The sequence below is a fragment of the Stegostoma tigrinum genome, chromosome 14 (assembly GCF_030684315.1).
Source record: "Stegostoma tigrinum isolate sSteTig4 chromosome 14, sSteTig4.hap1, whole genome shotgun sequence".
In the NCBI taxonomy this organism is placed as follows: domain Eukaryota; kingdom Metazoa; phylum Chordata; class Chondrichthyes; order Orectolobiformes; family Stegostomatidae; genus Stegostoma; species Stegostoma tigrinum.
The window spans coordinates 45,482,536-45,502,985 of NC_081367.1; the positions used below are offsets into that span (position 1 = coordinate 45,482,536).

The 20,450-nt window shown below is 37.8% G+C and overlaps 2 protein-coding genes across 9 annotated transcripts in view; one reads left to right on the forward strand and one right to left on the reverse strand.

The window, feature by feature from the left end:
- The window catches only part of mcf2l2 (MCF.2 cell line derived transforming sequence-like 2), a 360,445-nt gene that overhangs the window by 189,154 nt on the left and 150,841 nt on the right, over positions 1–20,450 (forward strand). The gene's annotated exons all lie outside the window — the stretch shown is intronic.
- On the reverse strand, positions 1,212–18,888 carry b3gnt5a (UDP-GlcNAc:betaGal beta-1,3-N-acetylglucosaminyltransferase 5a). Of its 2 annotated transcripts, none has more exons than XM_048541676.2 (2): positions 18,800–18,888; positions 1,212–6,882 (listed from the first exon to the last, which is right to left on the reverse strand). In XM_048541676.2, the coding sequence occupies exon 2, from the start codon at positions 6,538–6,540 to the stop codon at positions 5,404–5,406; it is 1,137 nt and encodes a 378-aa protein (XP_048397633.1). In that variant the 5' UTR covers positions 6,541–6,882; positions 18,800–18,888; the 3' UTR covers positions 1,212–5,403. The 2 variants fall into 2 exon arrangements, with proteins under 2 accessions (XP_048397633.1, XP_048397634.1); XM_048541677.2 differs by lacking the exon at positions 18,800–18,888 and adding an exon at positions 18,609–18,785.

A 20,450-nucleotide genomic window follows, 5' to 3' on the forward strand; every position in this document is an offset into this window, starting at 1 on the left:
TTCAATTCCCTCCCAGTCTCAGCTCGCTCAATTATATTCTTATGCATTCAGATAGGAGTTGCTTCACTACAGGCAGCGATGCCTACGCACTAAGTTCAGGGATTCTCTTAAACATCTCCACATCATTCATTTTCTTCCAAACCTGATCTCCCAATATCTCAATTCAGTAATGCTGCAAGTGCCTACAACCATTTTATGTTAGAAGAAATTACCTTAAATGATTGTTGTATTATGTAACCAAACACTCCAACCCCCCCTCCCATGTAGTCCATTATCAGAGCCTGTCCTCACCTGGTTTCATTTGTACCTGTCCAGTCACGGTTAACAGGAAATCCATACTTCCACTTTTAAATGTTAAGTTTCCAGTCAAGTGGACATGTATAACAATGACAACCAAATATCCACAATACTAGTGTACCTTATTTCCCCATTATACAGGGTGCAATGACCCCACTTTATGCCAACCTGCCCCAGGACTGACCATCAATATCCTATCATCTAACAAACATTTAACCGTGCATCGTTTGCTTGCTTTGAGTGAGGAGAACCTTTGGCTGTCTCAGCCTTATTCCCCGAAACCCATCAATTCTGCGCCATCCTACTTTTAATTTTTGAGCATATCTTTCCTATTTCCCAAGATTTATCGTCCTTCCCGTGTAAAAAACGTTTTTAGCAATAATGTTCACACTAAACTGACCTACGAAGAAACCAGGACTAAATAAATGTTTAGTTTCAAACTGAAGTCAAGATTGAGAAAGACAAGTGTTTATTTTGGACAAGTATTTTTCTCAGACAGAATTTCCATAACACATTTGAAAATATCAACATACAAAAATATACATTTTCTAGCAAACTAGAAAATATTGGTGCAAAACTAGCATGAAGCTTGAAACAAATTATATAACATCACTCTTTTTAAAAAAAACACCTCTAGGTAGTTTAACAGTGGAGTAAAAAAAATCTAAATAGTTTGTTTCAAACAACAGACAAACCTTTAAGTAGTGCCACTGCATTTCAAACTACTTCAGCACTACTGCAAAAGCTGCTTCATCTTTAAAAAAATCTGTTCAGTTGTTACGCTAAATAGCCAGAGCTACCCTGGAAACAGCTTGTGTGAGGTAGGTCACAAATATGAAAGTGGTGCAATAAATTCTCCCATTATCTGATGCAGCCCTTCACCCGCCCCCCCCCCCGCCCCCCCCCCCCCCCAAGTTAGTAGGTAAATAGTTAGAGCCATAATCCTTTAATTACATTCCCTGAAAAGGTATTATGGACAGGCATTAAATTTTTAAAAAGTCATAAATTTTAAGCTTCAAATGGAGAATAGGATCAATAGTTTGTTGTTCTTTTTTGAAACTGAACTGGTGTATTTCAGTAAGTGCTCACATTGTCACTTTTTAAATTTTCTTGGTTCTTGTCCTATACTTGTGTTTACCATCTCAAAACTACAGGAAAATAATCTTAATTTTAATAAACTTTTGGTTGAGAGCTTCTCATTTTAAATTATCCATGGGTCTTTTTCTTTAAAGCCAGAAAATAAACATTTCACAAGGTGTCCTGCCCCCAACTATCCTATCGCACAATGTTCACATATACAACATGGGAGAAAAATTCCAATCTGCCTCGTCTCCTCTACTTGCCATGAGCTTGGAGAAAAACTACTACTCTCTTGGCAAACGTGGGCTAGACCTTGCCACTGATCACTCACTCATTTTCCCATTATGTTTACCAAATTAATACAATTTTTGCTTCTGAAATATAGAACCAATTTATTTGAAACCCACTTACAAAATTTATTTTTAAAAAGGACAAAAAATACCAGCTTGAAGAATTAAAAGATTTTCCATCTCTGACAGCCTTAGGCACTCATTTACAGATATGACAAATCATTGTCCAGATGCACAGTTCAAAACTCCCTTTAAATAGTCTAACTTAAAAAAGTGCACCACTCACTTACCAGTGTGTTTTTGCCACATTTCACACCACATAATGTTCAGTGAAAACAGAAATTTGTAAAGAAACATAACTTTGGAGCCAGTCTAGCAATAACATGGTAAAGTAAGTCCAAAAATGAAAAAGAGGCAATAATGAATTTCTTCCACTAGCTAGTCCTTAAGATGTGTGAAGTAGGAATCCAATTTTTAAAAACTCCGATTGTAGAAAATAAAGCCTTTTAGTTCCAATTAATCTTAAAATAGTTACATTTCTTTAAAACTCCTATACATCTGCATTTAATAATCACAATTTGACAAAAGGAGAAAAAGGCAGTTACCACAAATGTGACTACTGTTATTTGAAAACACAAGTTAATCACTTCTGTAACTATACACTGCACGTAGCAGATCAAAACCAGAATGGGTCTTGACCTACAAAATTGCAATAATGTTTACTGTTTTGAAGTGAATAAGAACTTTAGTGGTAATAGTCACGCAAAAACAGATTTTAGTTTTTAAGTGAGAAACAGCAGATGTAATTTATCCTTTACTCCTTTATGTTTCAAGCAATCTTCACATTCACAATAATGTCCAGAACTAGCATTTTCAAAACCGCAAAACCTTAATGTGTTTCATCTAACAATTATCCAATTTACTGCAGTTTGCATATTTCAGCACTAACACCAATATTAGTTTAAACAAGGCTCTTAGTTCTACACAAACTGGTATTGTACCAGAAATGGTATTCTTTTGGTTACTCTCTCTCTCTTCGCACCACCCCAATCCCACCCAGTGTAACTGCATTGGATCCCCATTACCAAATGCTCTGAATCTGTATGATGTTACTAATCTTCACTTTTCTAATCTCCGGACACTGCAGAGTTCATCTGCAATTGAAATGTACAGCAATTTAACTAATTTCAATTAATCTCAATTTTTTTTATTGTGCTGTTGTTTTGAATCTAGAGAAGAGTTCCAAGTGACCAAACAGATAAATTTTGCCTTCTTTCACAACAGACATGTGGAACCTGTTTTCCCCTGCCTACAGGTGTAAAAGTCTGGGGTAGGAAGACAAATTCAGCATAATGAACACCAGTAGCTTGTCTCCTGAAATCAAAACAGATCACAATAACAGAGTGCATATGAACTGACTTTATGAAAACAAATTCCAGTGTAATGAGTCAAGGGTGAAGCACAGGCAGGGTTAACAGCTGCATAATTAGTAGAGACCAAACGTAAGGGACTATTACATAAGCACGTAATAATCTTTTTAAAAGAGAGATTGAAAAGAATGGTTCAGCACCTGACAATTTACTTATCAAGACTCCATCATACCCCATTGGCTTGTTGGAAAATCCATAGTTCAAGCAGAATTTAGTTTACCAGAAATTTCTACCAGGAGTCCAAAAACAACCAGTGATAACACAATTGATAATGGTGAAACTAAAACATCATGGAGGCTCTCATTGGTTTGGTTCATTTCAAACTTTCAAAAGATACCAAGATAGAAGCAGCTTCAGTTTTATAGCTCACCAAGTGCAGGGGAATTAAGAAGCAGTGTGATGTCAAAAAGAAACACAAAGCAATGTTTGCTAAAGAGATGGCAATTGAAGATACTCTGACAGAATTAAAAGCTGTGATTGCTGCAGGTGGAAAGTACAAAAACCATTGATTTCCACTGTTTAACAGTCCCCAAAGACAAAAATTCAACTTTTGAACTGTGCTGTGCTGTCAAACAGTTTGAAGTGTATGGAAGGCCAGAGTTTACATTGCTATGAAGCCTCCATTTCTCAAGACATTGTCACTTTCCTCCATCGCACTAAACTTCATATTCAAATAATGGTTATGGCAATAACCATTAGAGAATTTGTTACAAAACAAGATTTACACAAGGACTACCTCCATAATAGAAATTTATACATTTTGCCAATTAGGTATGTATTTGCCAAATATCCCAAGATATAAAACAAGCTTAGTTGTTGTTCAGGAATTTGATAAGTAAATGAGTGGAGTATTAGGACGTTAGATTTTCAGAAGCATCGATTATCAAAATGGAATTATGTAAGAACATTTGAGGGAGTGTGTTAATTAAGTTCTGTCACCAGAGTTGACTTGAATTATGTTCCTCTGTAGTATATAGTAGGTGGTATTCATCCAATTAGTTTGCCAAGTAGCAGCATTCAAACAACGTGAGGCATGCATACATGAATAGAAAATATGTACATCAAAAGTTGAAGTTTTTCCCCTGATGTAAAATATCAATATTGTGATAGTAACAATCACAACATTCTGTAAGCTAATTAAGTAATGTTTTGTAAATTGGATTTTCAACAGTTTCCATACTCAAAGTTTAAGTAATGATAAATTGCAATATGCAAACATTCACATTCAAGGCACAAAAGCATACTGCACTTGAAATTGCAACTCTTACGATCAATTGTAATTTAGGGCCAAAAGCAATCGGTGCGGAATAACCAGCCCTTCGTGAAAAAGTCGAAAAGCAAAGACTGAACTTTAAATTTCTCATATAAACCTGAAGACAAATCAAAACATTTTCAAATTTGTTCTTTCCAATCAAACCACTGGCTTAATTTGCAAACAGTGAAATATTGACTACGCAGTTTTACTGCCCATGTCTGTCAAAGTAAGGATTATGTACAACATCAAGAACTTGTCACCAGTATTCCTCAATGACAGACTGGTGTGTGCATGTAACTTGTTTCAAAATAGATTTCTCTTCAATATTAAATAAAGTTTCAGTCATGTACATAGGTCATAATATTATGTTGAACAACTGAGACCATACATTTCACAGATAGACTGACTGATTTTTGGGAGGAATGAAAATTAATAACAATTGATAACTAGCAACTGAATTAATGTGGTATAGTATCAACCATGTAAATTTTTCTATCCAAAGTGATACTTTGTAGTCATGCATGAAAAATAGTTGTTTGATATTTGTCAGATATTTCTTTCATATGCAAAAGTTACTGCTCCATTAACCTCAAATGTAACTTAAGCCTAGCTTTATTCTGATCAAATTGCCTTGTACACAATACTTTTTACTGAATAACTTCAAATTTACATGCTAGGTGGTGGAATGCTTCATAGCAGAATAAGTTAGGGATGTTTAGATAATAAATGTCCCTAGAATTTGTTCACTGCTCACCATTTTCCCCACAACTACATTTAAACCATTCCTGGGAAAGTATACTGGCAGCCACTGGTAGCACACATTCAGCACAAATCTGGGGCTTTGCCAGTTTGTAAAACCTGTTGATACGCCATGCCTTACACTTGATTTGTTTTTCCAAAGTTATGGATAGACAAAAATAAACACTGGCAAGTGTTGTTACTGGTCAACTTGGTCTAAAATTAAAACCGTTCGTTCTGGAGGTTTATTTACAGCCAGTTTCCCATACAAGTAAAAAGGAAAGATCAGTGCAATTTTAATGTAGTTACTGCATTAGGAAAATGCAGCACTGCAAGGATATGTATCTACATAGTATGGTTTGCAGAGAAGAAACACTTTGACCAGCCGACAGTAAAGATCCCCCCAAAATCCAGAGGTGAGAGAAGTCACTTTTGAATCTGTCGCCTCTTGCCATAAATGACGGATATCTTTCACATGGTCATGAGAAGTCATCATTTGATTATAAATACAAGGATGGTAAGGGGCTTTTCCTTCACCAGCAAAATATATATGTTGTTGTGGTTCTACTCCCATTTTTTTGGCACATATACCCATAAAAACATCATCAATATAAAGACTGCTGTTTAGGGTCATTAAGGCCTCATAAACTTTTGCTGCCACATCCTGGGATACAACATATGCAGCACCTGCAGTATAGTCAGGATAAGCAGGCCACTGGTACATTTCATAGGAAACATAATATTTACTTTTTTTGTTCCTTATAGGGGGTGCACCTTTGTGTACTCGACCAATCCAGAAGTTACTTATCCCTTTATCCAACTGTAAGAGGTATTTTACTAAATTTGGAGTGTGTACAAAAACATCATCATCAGAAGACATAACAAATTTAGCATTTTTGCAGAAATTATTTGCCCACTTGAACTGGAAGATTAGTTTCAATGTAAGATTGTAAAAGTCATCATAGAAATCCTGCTGAATAAGGTCTGCATGTTGTAAATCTTCCACCAGTAATCTACTCTGTATAACCTTGCGCTGGGAGGGATCTTTATATACACCCAAAACAAATATCACTTTTATAGTGGCTTTGAACTCAGAATATATGTAGTGTTCGTTGCCCCATGTCTCACGGATAGCATCCCGCCGAGGACGGTTTTCAGGAGATGTCTTCACAAACAAAAGAAGCAAGACATCTTGATCTTGGCATTTGTTTGCATGGGTTATCAAGTTCTGGTAGCTATGAAGGCTAACTGCTATCTCCTTGTTCAAAGTCAGGCTGTCATTCAAAAAACTGTATCTATTGATGAGATATCTGTATGAATAAGATTTCACATGACTAATGACATTTGCATCCAGTTGCTCCCAATAAAGGAGGACAAGAGAGAAGAAAAAACATGTAAAAATTAATTGCAGAAACTGACGTTTTCTTCCTCTTCTGTTCACAGTAATCATTCTGCAATTTTAGTTTTTGACAACCACGAGAAACTCAGGATTTTTACTTTCATTTCTTCCTGGGACCTCTGTGATGTTTTACCTGGCTGATCTATTTCATTCCATCTATTGCTATACAATATTATGCAATAGATAGAACTAGATACAAATTGTAATACAAAAATCAGGGAATCACCTCCTGTTGTTTCTGGATGCACTATAGTAGATACTGTAGTCCACTTTCTTCCAGCACAAACAAAATTGAGGCCATGTGGAAAATAAACATCGGAACATAGTCCATGTCCGGAGTCTTGATTGTTTGTTTCACTCTTTGATCCCGAAATTGTTCAAAAATCACAGAACCTGTCAAGTGAACAACAATTAATTTAACAAAATGGAGAAAACCTTCATTTTATTCTACGTTAGCAGAATTTCTTTTGAAAATTTTCATTCACTACGTAAGTAGAACATATTTTAGTTATTTGAAAAATCCCCTGCAAGAATATTTATTACATTCAACTAAAGCTATGCTCGTTCACAAATAAATAATTCATGCCTATAATCTAAATTCTCAGTTTTACTTATCAATATATGTAATTTCTCAACTTATTCCTCACTGAGCAGTTTAAAAGTGATGATATACGTTTTCCCAGGGAGGCAAATATTGATGTCATTTGATTATATGTTATAACCTAAAACCAGCTAAAATAGCCTAAATGTTGCCAGACTTGCTAAGGTTACCCACTGTGTTTCTGATCTCTAACATCAGTAGTTCTTCATTTTATTGTATCAAACTGTCCATTACCAAGTGCGTGCCTGCATGCATGCAGAGCGAGGGATGGTAAGGGGGAGATCAAAATCCAGATCTTTATTTCTTTGCAACAAATTCTATATCCTCAGACTTCACCTTCAAGAAACTTAATTTCTTAGCTTCTACTGTGCCAGCATTCCTGCATATTCAAACCTCCATTGCCATTCAGGACTTTTTTAAAAAAATCAAACTCATAGCTGTGAATGCAACTTTCACAAAAACGCAAACAGAAATTGCTGGAAAAACCCAGGTCTGGCAGTATCTGTAAACAATAATCAGAGTTAATGTTTCAAGTCTGGTGACCTTCTTCAGGAAGGAATTCTGCTAATTTGAGTTTTTCAATAGTTTCTGTTTTTGATTTTGATTTCCAGCATCTACAGATCTTTGTTTTGGGCTGGTATGTGGAATTTCTTTGGAACTAAAACAGACCAGGATTCAAATAATTGAATAATGCAGATACTGGAAATCTGAAACATACAGAATGCTGGAAATGTTCAGCCAGTCTAGTAGAATGTGGGGAATTAGAATAATCCCTATAGCCTCTGTTTACCTTCGTTCAAGTTGCTATGGTCCCGATTATATGATGCCATGAGCAAAATATCATTCATGTGTACTTTATAGGGCCATCAGTATCGACTTCATGAAACTCAGTCAAGTGAGAATTTCAACTGTTTTAGATTGTGAGCTTTGTAATCTGGATAGTCAAGGCACACAGTATACATACGGTGAAAGGTGCCTGGACAATATTTGAAACCCAATTATAAATTACTTGGACTAGGTATAGAGTAATTAATGCAACAGGAAGTGGTTTGAATCAGCTGTAAGTGGTTATTTATATTTGGATACTGTTGAACAAGTGAGTAGCCCAAAAGCACATGCTTTGCTTAAATGCAGATGATCAGTCATGAAAGATAAATTTTACATCTTAATTTGCTCAGTTCACTTAGTTTAAGAGCAATATATCGGCATTGATGCTATATTTTCTCTTAGCAACTCCAAGTAGCTTCGGCATTCAAAAGTTGAAGCTACCTGTATCAGTAATTTCCTGACAAACAGCAACTTAAAAGGGGAGTTGTTGGAAGAATGGCATTGTCATGGAACTGGTAAAACAGGGACCTAGGTAATGTTCTGGTGACCTTGGTTTGAATCTGACCATGACAGATAGTGGAATTTCATTTTTCAAAATCTTGAAATAGAAGTCAAATGTTGACAATAAAACCATTCTTGTACTTTAGGGAATGAAACTGTCGTGTGACCTACATGCAAACTGGTTGATACGTTCAGCTGTTAATCGAAAGGTTGATTGTTTGTCCCCACTTGGGAATTTGCATTTGGTGGCTCAGTGGTTAACACTGCTGCCTCACAGCGCCAGGGGCCTGGGTTCGATTCCACCCTCGAGCAGCTGTGTGGAGTTTGCACATTCTCCGTGTCTGCACAGGTTTCCTCTGGGTGCTCCGACTGCTTCCCATAATCCAAAGATATGCCGGTTACGGTGAATTGGCCATGCTAAATTGCCCATAGTGTTCAAGGATGTGCAGATTATGTGGGTTATAGGTAGAGGGGTCTGGATGGGATGCTGAGCGTCAGAGTGGACTTGTTGGGCTGAAGGGCCTGTTTCCACACTGTAGGGATTCGAAGACTCTAAGATTACTCCATACTCCAGACCAAAGTAACATGATTTGCTTATAGCCACCCTCCGGAACAGCCTAACAAGCCAAATCAGTTGTATTAAAATTGCTACAAAGTCAAGCCATTTAAAAAGACAGCTCATCAATTTCTCATGGGAAATTAAGGATTAGCATTGAATATTAGCCAAGCTAGGGATGCCCACATCAAATTAAAAAGTAAAGAAAGTGAGATTTTTAAATATTTCCAAAGAAGATTTCCACATTACAGAGTTAGGAAACATGAAACTGTTTATTTTTGTTAAGCTGCTACAAGGATCATTTATCTTTCTGGAAGTCTAATTTCTCCTATTCCAAGCTGATTTTGTTTTAAAAAGGGGAAGGGGAAGAGTTAACTCTTGGCTGAAAGCATGTTTTTTAAAAAAAAGGCAATGGTCCTTTCAGAGTCAAGAATGAGCAACACACATTCACTTTTCGATCATGTTACCATTTTTCCATGAATCTACAACAAGGAAACAAGAATAGCTGAACATTATGATGTTTATAGGCATATAAATGACCGATGGCAGAGTCAAAAGCAACATGCTCTAACAGACCAAAAGCTGAAAAACAGTGTGTATGACGAAAAATCCAAACAGATTCGTTTGGCACACTGAGGGGTGAAACTATAAGAATACTGCTAAATATCAAAACAGGTTTCAAATTTAAAACTGCAAAGTAATTTGAACCTCATGTTCACAGATCCAGGAGTGCAAAATCCTGCTAGTTTACATTTATTGCAAGACAGTTTTAGCAAACTTATGTTCACAATTAAGTGCAGGAACAGATTTCATTTTTCTAATTTGTTTGAATTAAAGAACAAAAAGCTAACAACTGCAGATTCCACATAAATAGCTTGATCGTTTACATGTACAAATGACTAGGTGACTTCAGTTGAGTATGACTTAAAAAGGGAAGTTACTTAAAAAGAGCTTTTACAGAACATGAAACAAAAACGAAGAGTGCTGGAAAAACTCAGCAAGTCTGGCAGCATCTGTAAAGACTAAACCAGAGTTAAACGTTTCAAGTCCAACATCATCTGTTTTGATGACAGGGTCAATCGCACTGAAAGTTAAGTTTGCTTCTTCCTCTAAAGATGCTGTCAGACCTGCTGAATATCTCCAACAGTCTTGGTTTCAGATTTCTAGCATCCACAGTTTTTTAATTAGAGTAACACGAATATGTGTTTATGGAAACACAGATTGCAGTTTTCATTGTCTGGCAACCTCATGCTAACAGCTGAAGACAAAATAGCAACAAACTTGAATGCAATGACAATTTTATTCCAAACAATTACATATAAACGAGCCAATATTCCAGGCTCCTCCATTGACACCTTTAGCACTGTGTCTAAACAGCAGCATATACTATGCAGACCCTGGGAAATTCCACGCATGTCAATTAATGCGTGGATGTATTTTATTTACACGTTGTTGACACATACTGATCTGAGATCCATGCAGTGGAAAAACTGTTACAGGAAACATTGATTGCTGAGTATGTGGCCTAAAAGGGCAGGTGGCATAGTGATAACAATCTTGCATTGTGAAATGAGAAAATGCCCTGATATTCGTCAGGATTGTCTCAAGACCCCACATGAACTAAGGAACTTCCTACAGATTACCATTACCACTCTAGATCAGGTGATGAATCAATACATCATTGTTGAATATCACATGAAACACTGAGGGATCAAGGAAAATGCTTTGGACTGGGGACCTCAGTGGTGGTAGTAGTAGCAGCTATGTTGACAAACCTTCACAAAAGTAGTTTCTTTTTCTTAAAACGATGCTTAATTGAAATTGCAACACATTTTACTCAAGCCCTTCCCAAAGCATTTTCCCCCTCCTGTGACCCCATTTTTGATTTGATTTAATATTGTCACATGTACCTGGTACAGTGAAAGGTTTTGTTTAGCATGCAGCACAGGCAGATCATATGATACAGTAACAGAACAGAGCAAAGAATATAATATTATGGTTGCAAAGGAACAGCATGAAAGAGTGAGATCAACTTTAAAATTTGACAAGTTTATTCAGAGGTCTAATAACAGTGGAGAGGAAACTGTTCTTGAACCTGTGTTACATGTATAATTTGAAAATGATCGCAATGCCTCGGAGAATACAGCAGGAAGATCTGTTACTGCTGTTCTCACTTAGTCAGAAATCTAATCTATGTATACTTCAACATCATGGTCAATAATAAAATCAAGGAAGTTTAACAGGCATTGAGACTATTCAATGTGCTTTACTTCATATATATCAAAGCAACTTATGAAAAAGAATCTAGTCATTTTAGATTACTAGAAGTAGCAACTAAAACCACTGTTCTAACAAAGCAGACACCTCCAGAATGTGAAATTCCACTCACTGTCCTAATCTATTCATTTCGTAGTCTTATATCTACATCTACATGAATATTTATCCATTATTCTCTTGAAAGAGGTCTCAACAACATCCTGTAGTAACTATTCCATGCTTTAAACATCTACATAAAAACTCCGGTGCATCTTCAAACAGAAGAACTGTTTCCTGCTATCCAGAACATTTCTTCATCTTAAGCTTCGTTCAGTCTTCAGAGATGCAAGACTATCAAGTCTCTCTCAACTATAATTCCTATACTTTGAATCATTCCAGTGAATGTGTGGTTGAATCTCCCCGAGTTAACATTACTTGTACAATAGATGTCAAACTACATACCATTTTAACTATGGTCTAATATAGTGTAGTTATCCATCAACTTTTTTTTAAAAAGCCTTGTATTTCTATGGTAATTTTGTTTGAAAAAGCCTTTGGCTTGAACCACATCAGCCAATTTCAGGAAAGTGCACTTTGTTCCGTCAGCTTCCATGCATCTACACCATTCTGCATCATTTGATCTTTCCTTCAGCGATCATTTGACTTTTATCTTTTTGTCTCTTATTGACAAGTCAACCCAATATCCCATTAAAATTTGCTTTCCGATTGAAAAATTGTTGCAACAGCCTATTACCTCATTTTCACTAACTCTTAACGTATGCTATTAGGGTTCAGTAACTCACCATCTCCAGTTCTACTCACTTCCTCCCACCCCACAGAACCCATTATTCTTCTCTATGTATTATTGTCTTCCTTAGATGTGTGTGCTAAACTACACACTAGTGTCTCATTTAAGTTGTGGGAATACTCACACAATGCATAGATCTAAACAAAAAAAGAGAGAGTAAACAATCATGGTACGAGACGATTAATCAAGTTCCAGCAACATATTGGATTTAAATTATTAACACTCATTAGATGAACCCTATCCAGCAACTGGCTCTGTGGTAGCTTCCAGCCAGTTACAAGCCTATTTCAAGCCCGCTTCATGGCTTTTGAAAAAAAAATCAAAAGCTTACACATTTACAGGAGAGGCGACCATTCAAACCATAAAAGGTCATAGAATATTTATACACACACACACACACACACACAGAGCTTTGGACTAGTCTTGATTCAACGGCAATGCATCCAAACATTTAAATATTGCTGGAATGTTGAGAGTTGATTCAACCACCTTTCAGGCAGTGAGTTCCAGACTCCCACCACCCTATGTATTGGTTCATCATCTGATCAAGGGTGATAACGAACATCTCACTATCACCAGAAGTAGGAACTGCAGATGCTGGAGAATCTGAGATAACAAGGTGTAGAGCTGGACAAACACAGCAGGCCAAGCCGCATCAGAGGAGCAAGGCGGCTGACATTTCGGGCCTAGACCCTCCTTCAGAAAAGTCTAGGCCCGAAATGTCAGCCTTCTTGCTCCTCTGATGCAGCTTGGCCTGCTGTGTTCGTCCAGCTCTACACCTTGTTATCTCACTTCCGGTTCCGTTTTTCAGTGGTTTGTATATGAGGTCCAGTTCAATGTGTTTGTTATTAAATTCTGATTGGAGTCCCAGGTCTCCAGGGATTCCCTGGCATGTCTGTGTCTCAATGGAATAGGTAAAAGGGAAGCACGAGATCTAGGTGTTCTTGTACATCAGTCACTGAAAGCAAGCATGCAGGTACAACAGGCAGTGAAGAAAGCTAATAGCATGCTGGCCTTCATAACAAGAGGAATTGAGTATAGGAGCAAAGAGGTCCTTCTGCAGCTGTACAGGGCCCTGGTGAGACCGCACCTGGAGTATTGTGTGCAGTTTTGATCTCCAAATTTGAGGAAGGACATTCTTGCTATTGAGGGAGTGCAGCATAGGTTCACGAGGTCAATTCCCGGAATGGCAGGACTATCATACGTTGAAAGATAGGAGTGACTGGGCTTGTATACACTTGAGTTTAGGAGGATGAGAGGGGATCTGATTGAGGCGTATAAGATTATTAAGGGATTGGACACTCTGGAGGCAGGAAGCATGTTTCTGCTGATGGGCGAGTCCAGAACCAGAGGACACAGTTTAAAAATAAGGGGTAGGCCATTTAGAACAGAGTTGAGGAAAAACATCTTCACCCAGAGAGTGGTGGACATATGGAATGCTCTGCCCCAGAAGGCAGTGGAGGCCGACTCTCTGGATGCTTTCAAGAAAGAGATAGATAGAGCTCTTAAAGATAGTGGAATCAAGGGTTATGGGGATAAGGCAGGAACAGGATACTGACTGTGGATGATCAGCCATGATCACAACGAATGGTGATGCTGGCTCGAAGGGCCGAATGGCCTATTCCAGCACCTTTTGTCTGACTTGTGCTATTATGGATGTGTTACCCCAGTCAAATTCATGTCCTGTGTGTGTATTGGGATCAGAGAGACCTGGTCATGTCTCTTGATAGCTAATTGGTGTTCATGTATTCTTATTGGCAGTTTTCTTCCAGTTTGACCTATGTAATGTTTCTCAGTCCTTGCATGGTATTTTGTACATTACATTTTAATATTGTGGTGGTTACGGGATCTTGGGTGTTTGTCAGGGGCTGTCGTAAGGTAGTTGTTGGTTTGTGGGCTACCCTGATACCCATTACAATAACACCAACTAGCCACCAAGAGACACAACCAGTTCTCAGTGGCCTCAATATACTTGGACAAAGGAGGACAAATTTTACTGGGATAACACATCCATAACAGCACAAGCCAAATAGAAACATGCCAGGGAACTCCTGGAGGCCTGGCAATCCAACTGGAACTCCAAACAATGAACTGGACCTGATATACAAACCACTGAAAAACAAAACTGGAAGTGATACCAACCACCCCAACAAACTGAGACATATAAACAAGGACAGGACACCAACACTTCATTGGAGCCGCACTGATGATGTTACTTAGTAGGGTGACAAAACACAACCGAACCCAAAAAAGCTTGGCAAGCAAGCCTACATAGTCATCCACAACTCGAGCTACAAATCTTCTCAATCTTTGAATTGCAAAAGCAAGAAAATAGAGAAATTATTTTCCACACAGGATTGGCAAGGTCTGAAATGCATCATCTGAAAGGAGGATGAAAAGACTACAGTAATTCAAAGCAGTTGGATATATAATTGATGTACACGTTGAGTAAAAAGATGGGGTGTGGAACTAAGCTGAACAACTTATCCAAAGAAGATGCAAACATGGGTCACATGGAATTTTATAGCGCATTAATCAATTATTTTAATGTCCCATTGGCTTAACATCAACTTACAATAGTTGTGTATGTGCAGGATAAAGTTCTCTGGTCAGACAGGACACAGGAAGCTTTCTTCAACAAATAGAAGGCAATCAGATGCAATCACTCGATGGGCAATGTCGCACCTTCAAACACGACAATAATTATATCAAGTGGTAGTTCAACTGCTTACCCGAGGTGCAGAGGTTTACAAATGCTCTGGTTAAATCCCAGCATGCAGCAGCAACACATACCGACAGACAGAGCAACATAAAAGAAATTAGGAAACAAAATGGAACCGCTTTAAGTGAAAAATTTTACAAAATAGCATAAAGTTTAACAAGGAGGGCCAACAGACTTAGTGATTAAGTTAAATGTCAATTTATCATAATTTTAGAATTATCCTCCAGAACTGTCAACTTGTTTCATGCAAAAAACCATTAACTGATGTCTTCAGGATTAAGTCAGATTACTATGGATGTTTGTTAGTCAACTAAGAGGGGATTTAATAGAGATGTACAAGATGATCAGAGGATTAGATAGGGTGGACAGTGAGTCTTTTTCCGAGGATGATGACTTCAGCTTGTACAATAGCTACAAATTGAGGGGTGATAGATTTAAGACAGATGCCAGAGGTAGGTTCTTTACTCGTAATGGTAAGGGCATGGAACACCCTGCCTGCCAATGTAGTTAACTCAGCCACATTAGGGGCATTTAAACAGTCCTTGGATAAGCATATGGATAATGATGGGATAGCGTAGGGGGAGGAGCTTAGATTAGCTCACAGGTTGGTGCAACATCAAGGGCCGAAGGGCCTGTTCTGCGCTGTATTGTTCTATGTTTTATGTTTTATTCAAATAATATCAGCTGACATGAGTAGAGCGTTTCAAATCCCAATTAAACTTCAAGGCATTTCTTTGCATGCAGACTGATCACCAAAAGCTGATTTCCTTAACGCTGACTACCGATTCATAATTCAAACCAAACTTCCAATATAGTTAAAGTTTGGAGCTATATGAACACAGCAGGCCAAGTATTCTCCAGCATCTGCAGTTCCCATTATCTCTGATTCCAATACAGTTAGCCTACGTGATCTGGAAGTTACCAAGTGCATACTGTTCTACTGACTGTAAAAACACCTGACAATCCATTAGTGTTGAAATTAGCTATTATCATCATTTCATTTTTTGTTACTATAAAATTCAAATAAGCATGAAGAGTGGCTCTCTTGCAGCTAATTTGCACATTACTCAACAGAGATCATTACATTACAACTGTCAATGCAATCTTCCTCCGTTCATACTACACCCATTTTAGCCAAACATTTCAATTTAATACTGTAAATGCATATTTATGAAAATTACAACTTGCACTTCAATTCAGGACTTGATTAAGAATCCATATTGCAAACAATATATAGTACATATTTTGCAAAGCTATCAGGCTGTCAGAAAACCATCAGAATCTGAAATCAACTTAATTAACAATACTCCTCAGCTTATCTCCTTACTACGTGGAAGAGATAGATTCTCTACTCTGGTCTCAAAGTATAATAGCATATGTTAGCATTGCTTTCCAACATTAAACCTGCAAAGGTCACTATTTAATAAATGCAGATGTTCTTTTGGTTACTGCTAAAGTTGCAATACACACTTAATTTTCCATCTCATTTTAAACCCACCAAGCTGCTGCATTCTGCATTACTTTTCACATTTAGCCATGGTATATATCCTCTCTAACTGCCCCAAACTCAGCAAGTCACCTTCTGAAAGTAAAATTCAAAGTAGAGCGCATTTATGCTCTGCCCGTCAAAAAAACTGGATTTGCTTGCACTGTATGATATCTGCAAACCTATGTCGTACAAATGTGGATTCAGTCTTCCACACAAAAAAAGTCAGTTGGCACACTGTAGACCGAGATTGATGGACTTTTGCCAGGCAAGGGCATCCAAGGATAAGAAATAAAGCAGTTAAATAGATTGTGGAATTGTAATACAGGCCAATGAAGACTGAACAGAAAGAAAGAACAGGTTACAAACTCTGAACCACCTCCCATACCCAATAAAGACAGGTACCAAGTCCCACAAATCAAAGATATTTAAATAGAATTATCTAAAGCTGAAAACAGAAAAAGAGAAACAATGTAAACTAAACTAATGCAGCAAGAGACAAATGCAGAAAAAATTGAAGGTGGAAACTTAAGTTAGCAAGCCTGTACAATATACAATGCAAGTCTAAAGTACGGTAAAGTTCTAAACTACAAAACAAGACCGAGGCTAAATGAATTTTTACAAATCAATAGATAGGATACAGCTACCACACAATGTTCAACTCTTGGCAGCACAAAAACAGAAACTGAAATTATGAAAAGGAGACATGAATGGTCCTGAGGATGAGGGACTTCAGTGATGTGAAGAATTTGGAAAGACTCAGGTTGATCACCTTACAAGCAGAGAAAGTCAAGATGCGATTGGACAGAAGTGTTCAAAATGATGAACAATTTTATAAATTTTTCTTTGTTCAACATCCACTAGCAGAAAACATGGTAACCAAATAATACCTTTAATAAATGAGTGAAACAACCAGTCAACTTGAACGTCAAAAAGTTTTGTCATGACCTGCAAATGTACTGCTTGAAAGGATGGCCGAATCAGGTTCAATAATTATTTTAAAAGGGTAACTGGATAAATATTTAAAAGGAAATTAATTTCAGGCTTGAGGGGGAAAAACAGAGTGGAACTGATTAAACTAATCTTTCACATTGGTCACCTGTGCTGTATCTTTTTACAATAGAATGTATGTAAAAATTGAAAAACTGTCAAAATTGACAAAAATAAGCCACTTCATTTAAATTCAACTAGCTTCCTCCCATTAGGAAATGACTGTTCCTTTGCCCAGAAGAGAAAAATCAACTTCAAAATATCTAAATATCCACCTTACCCAAAAAAAGCTAATGTGCACCAATTACATCTCAAATTCAGTCCCCCTCAGAAAGTCCCTTCAAAGTTTCAAAAGTGAATATTTCATATCACGATGTTACCAATTTTCAAAGCTGTACCCCACCATAAAGAATGGCTCAAAAAAACATTTTAAAGTATTAAACACCACCATTGCCCTGATGTAATGGCTGTTCTACTTGAAGGTATTTGTAATTAACATGACAAAAATAGTGTTTTTCTTTAACCTAATCAAGTATACAAAATATTGCTTTGCAATGAATGTACAGATACAGACAATAAGAGTGTTCACACTACTTTATGAATGGAAGATAAGCAGGACAACCAGTTACTTAAGAACGATTCGGAGTTTGTTCCAGATGATAAAAGTTAAACATTGCAGTGGTGTCATCAGACTGAAGGTCTGGACTAGATTAAAATTAAAAATCAAATTCCAGCAATTGAGTTTGAGAATTTGAATTCAGTTCGAAGTGTCTAGAAATGAAATGCTGGTGTCATTAAGTGATTATGTAGCTATTGGAATATAATAATAAAAAAAACGTTAATCGGTATATGATCATCCTTCAGGCGACGAAACCTGTCAACTTTACCATTCTGCCTTGTCTGGCATGCCGGCCCCATACATGGGGCCGTTCTCTTAAAGCGGGCTTCCACAACGGCGTGAAACTCAGCGACAAAAACTAGAGAAACAACAGTCCTGGTAGAGGCCTTCCACGACCGGTGTTCGCCACAGGGACCAGGGTGTGTTATCACGCCCTGGTAAAAATCTAATAAGTTTTTATTAACCGTTTGATGTTTGCTTTTTGTCACTGGCCCCTCCCTGGGGCAGTCTGACCTGTTCATTTAAAATAAGTGAGAACACAGAAAACGACAGTGAAGAGTGAGAACTTGCGAAAGTGAACATTCAAACCGACTCTGAAGTGCGGAAACCTGCTTTTATTTTGAAGTGAATAGAAACGTGTTGGCAGATTATTGTGTAAAGAGTTCTAACGAAGGATGCATTTGAATTTTGTCGTTGAAAACAGACAATCCTGCTTATTACGGGGGAGAAATAAAGTTAAATGGGAGACACACCCAAGCTCTGAGGCAGAGGTTTCATGACCGTTTAACATTCCACTTCCACTCGCCTCCCTCGAACGTCCTGTGGAAACTTCCAGATAAGGGAATATTCTCAACACGGTCTCTATCCCTTATATAAACTCCATCCATATACACGCCGGAGTTATGAAATCGAAGCTGAAACGATGCAGTGCAAAGATCCTTACCCGCAATCCACCGACTCCCGAACAGCTTCCGACTCACACAGCAAACGTCCAACAACACTGAACCAACCGACCGACGGACGTATTCGCCGCCCACAGAGCATGCGCGCCACCTGCCAATCAATCCAGGGAGGCGGGGACACAGCCCAGCTGTCTGTCATGCTTTGAGAGAACAAGGTGTAGAACTGGACGAGCACAGCCGGTCAAGTAGCATCATAGGAGCTGGAAAGTTGACGGTTCGGGCCTAGAGCCATGCTCTGCTGAGTGCAAAGTCAAAAATCACACAACACAAGGTTATTGTCCAACAGGTTTATTTGAAATCACAAACTTCCAGAGTGCAACCCTTTCGTCAGCTGAAGTGCTGAGTGAAACGCAGTACACCCAATGCGTAAAACCACAAGCGTCGTGATCAATTTGCACTCTGCAGTCGTGCGAATAGAATCCTTCCCATTCGCCTTCGCTTCTGTGCAAAATACAGTGACTATCCAAGACCCCTTAACCTCCACATACTTTGCTCCTCACTTGGTATCTTTGCGTTTGCCTGAAGTAATCTGTCACAATCCGAAGACTGTGATTTTTAAAGCAGTCAATGAATGTTGTTCAGCATAAAGCACATACACCCTATGTTACCTTCTTGCACATTATTTTTAAGCTTTATGCAAGCAATTCACTAATTGAGAAACTGAGTTCAAAGCAATTATTTTGTGGATCTGCAAATTTGCAATCATTGAATCCTACGGTACAGAAAAAGCCCTATCTCTTAAGGTAAAACAATTTCTAAAGAAGGGTCTAGGCCCGAAACGTCAGCCTTCCTGCTCCTCTTATGCTGCTTGGCCTACTGTGTTTATACAGATCTATACTGTGTTATCTCAGATTCTCCAGCATCTGCAGTTCCTACCATCTCTCTTGTTTTTCTGGAGATGGTCTCTTTTAAACTGCAGACAGTCCTTTTCAAGAGTGGGTGCTAGGGCTTGTGAATTTCCTATTATTTTTGAATTCTCTTTTTGTGATATATTCCACCTTGCAACAGATATGTGGCTGGAGTTTGACAAAAAAAACTGTCGAGAGAGAGCTGCTTCTGTTCCATCCTGCAGGTCTTCTTGATATTATTCACTCTGTCATCGACAGTATTGCATATAATTATATGTTTTCACAAAGAGGAGTTTTAGCCATGTTACAACACACAATGGAGACAACCCATGTTAATCAACAAATTTCAGTCTTCTGTTGTCAAAGCTATCAATATGCCATTGAAACAGTCGTCAACACCCTTTGGCACAATGGGTTTTGGTAGGTCTCTTTGTTCTCTGGCAGCTTTTGCAGGTGGTGACTCTTGCTTACTAGCTTTAGGATTTTTGGATATTTCAAACAATGGAAAATATGAAATTCTGAAGATGAATTTCTATTCATACTTGATTATTGTTAATCTGTGACAGAATTTTGCAATCTCATATGGGTTGGGTAAACACTGGACCCATTTTAAAACAATATGAACATGTTAAAACAGTGCAAAGAAAACAAAGCAAATTTGAATTTGTTTTCTTTCAGACAAAAAAGGTCCAGGTAAATCAATTGATAGAATTAAAAATTAATAGCTTATATATTTGCAATCTCATAACAGTGTCTGTTGATTCTTCCCTGACTGAATTAGCAC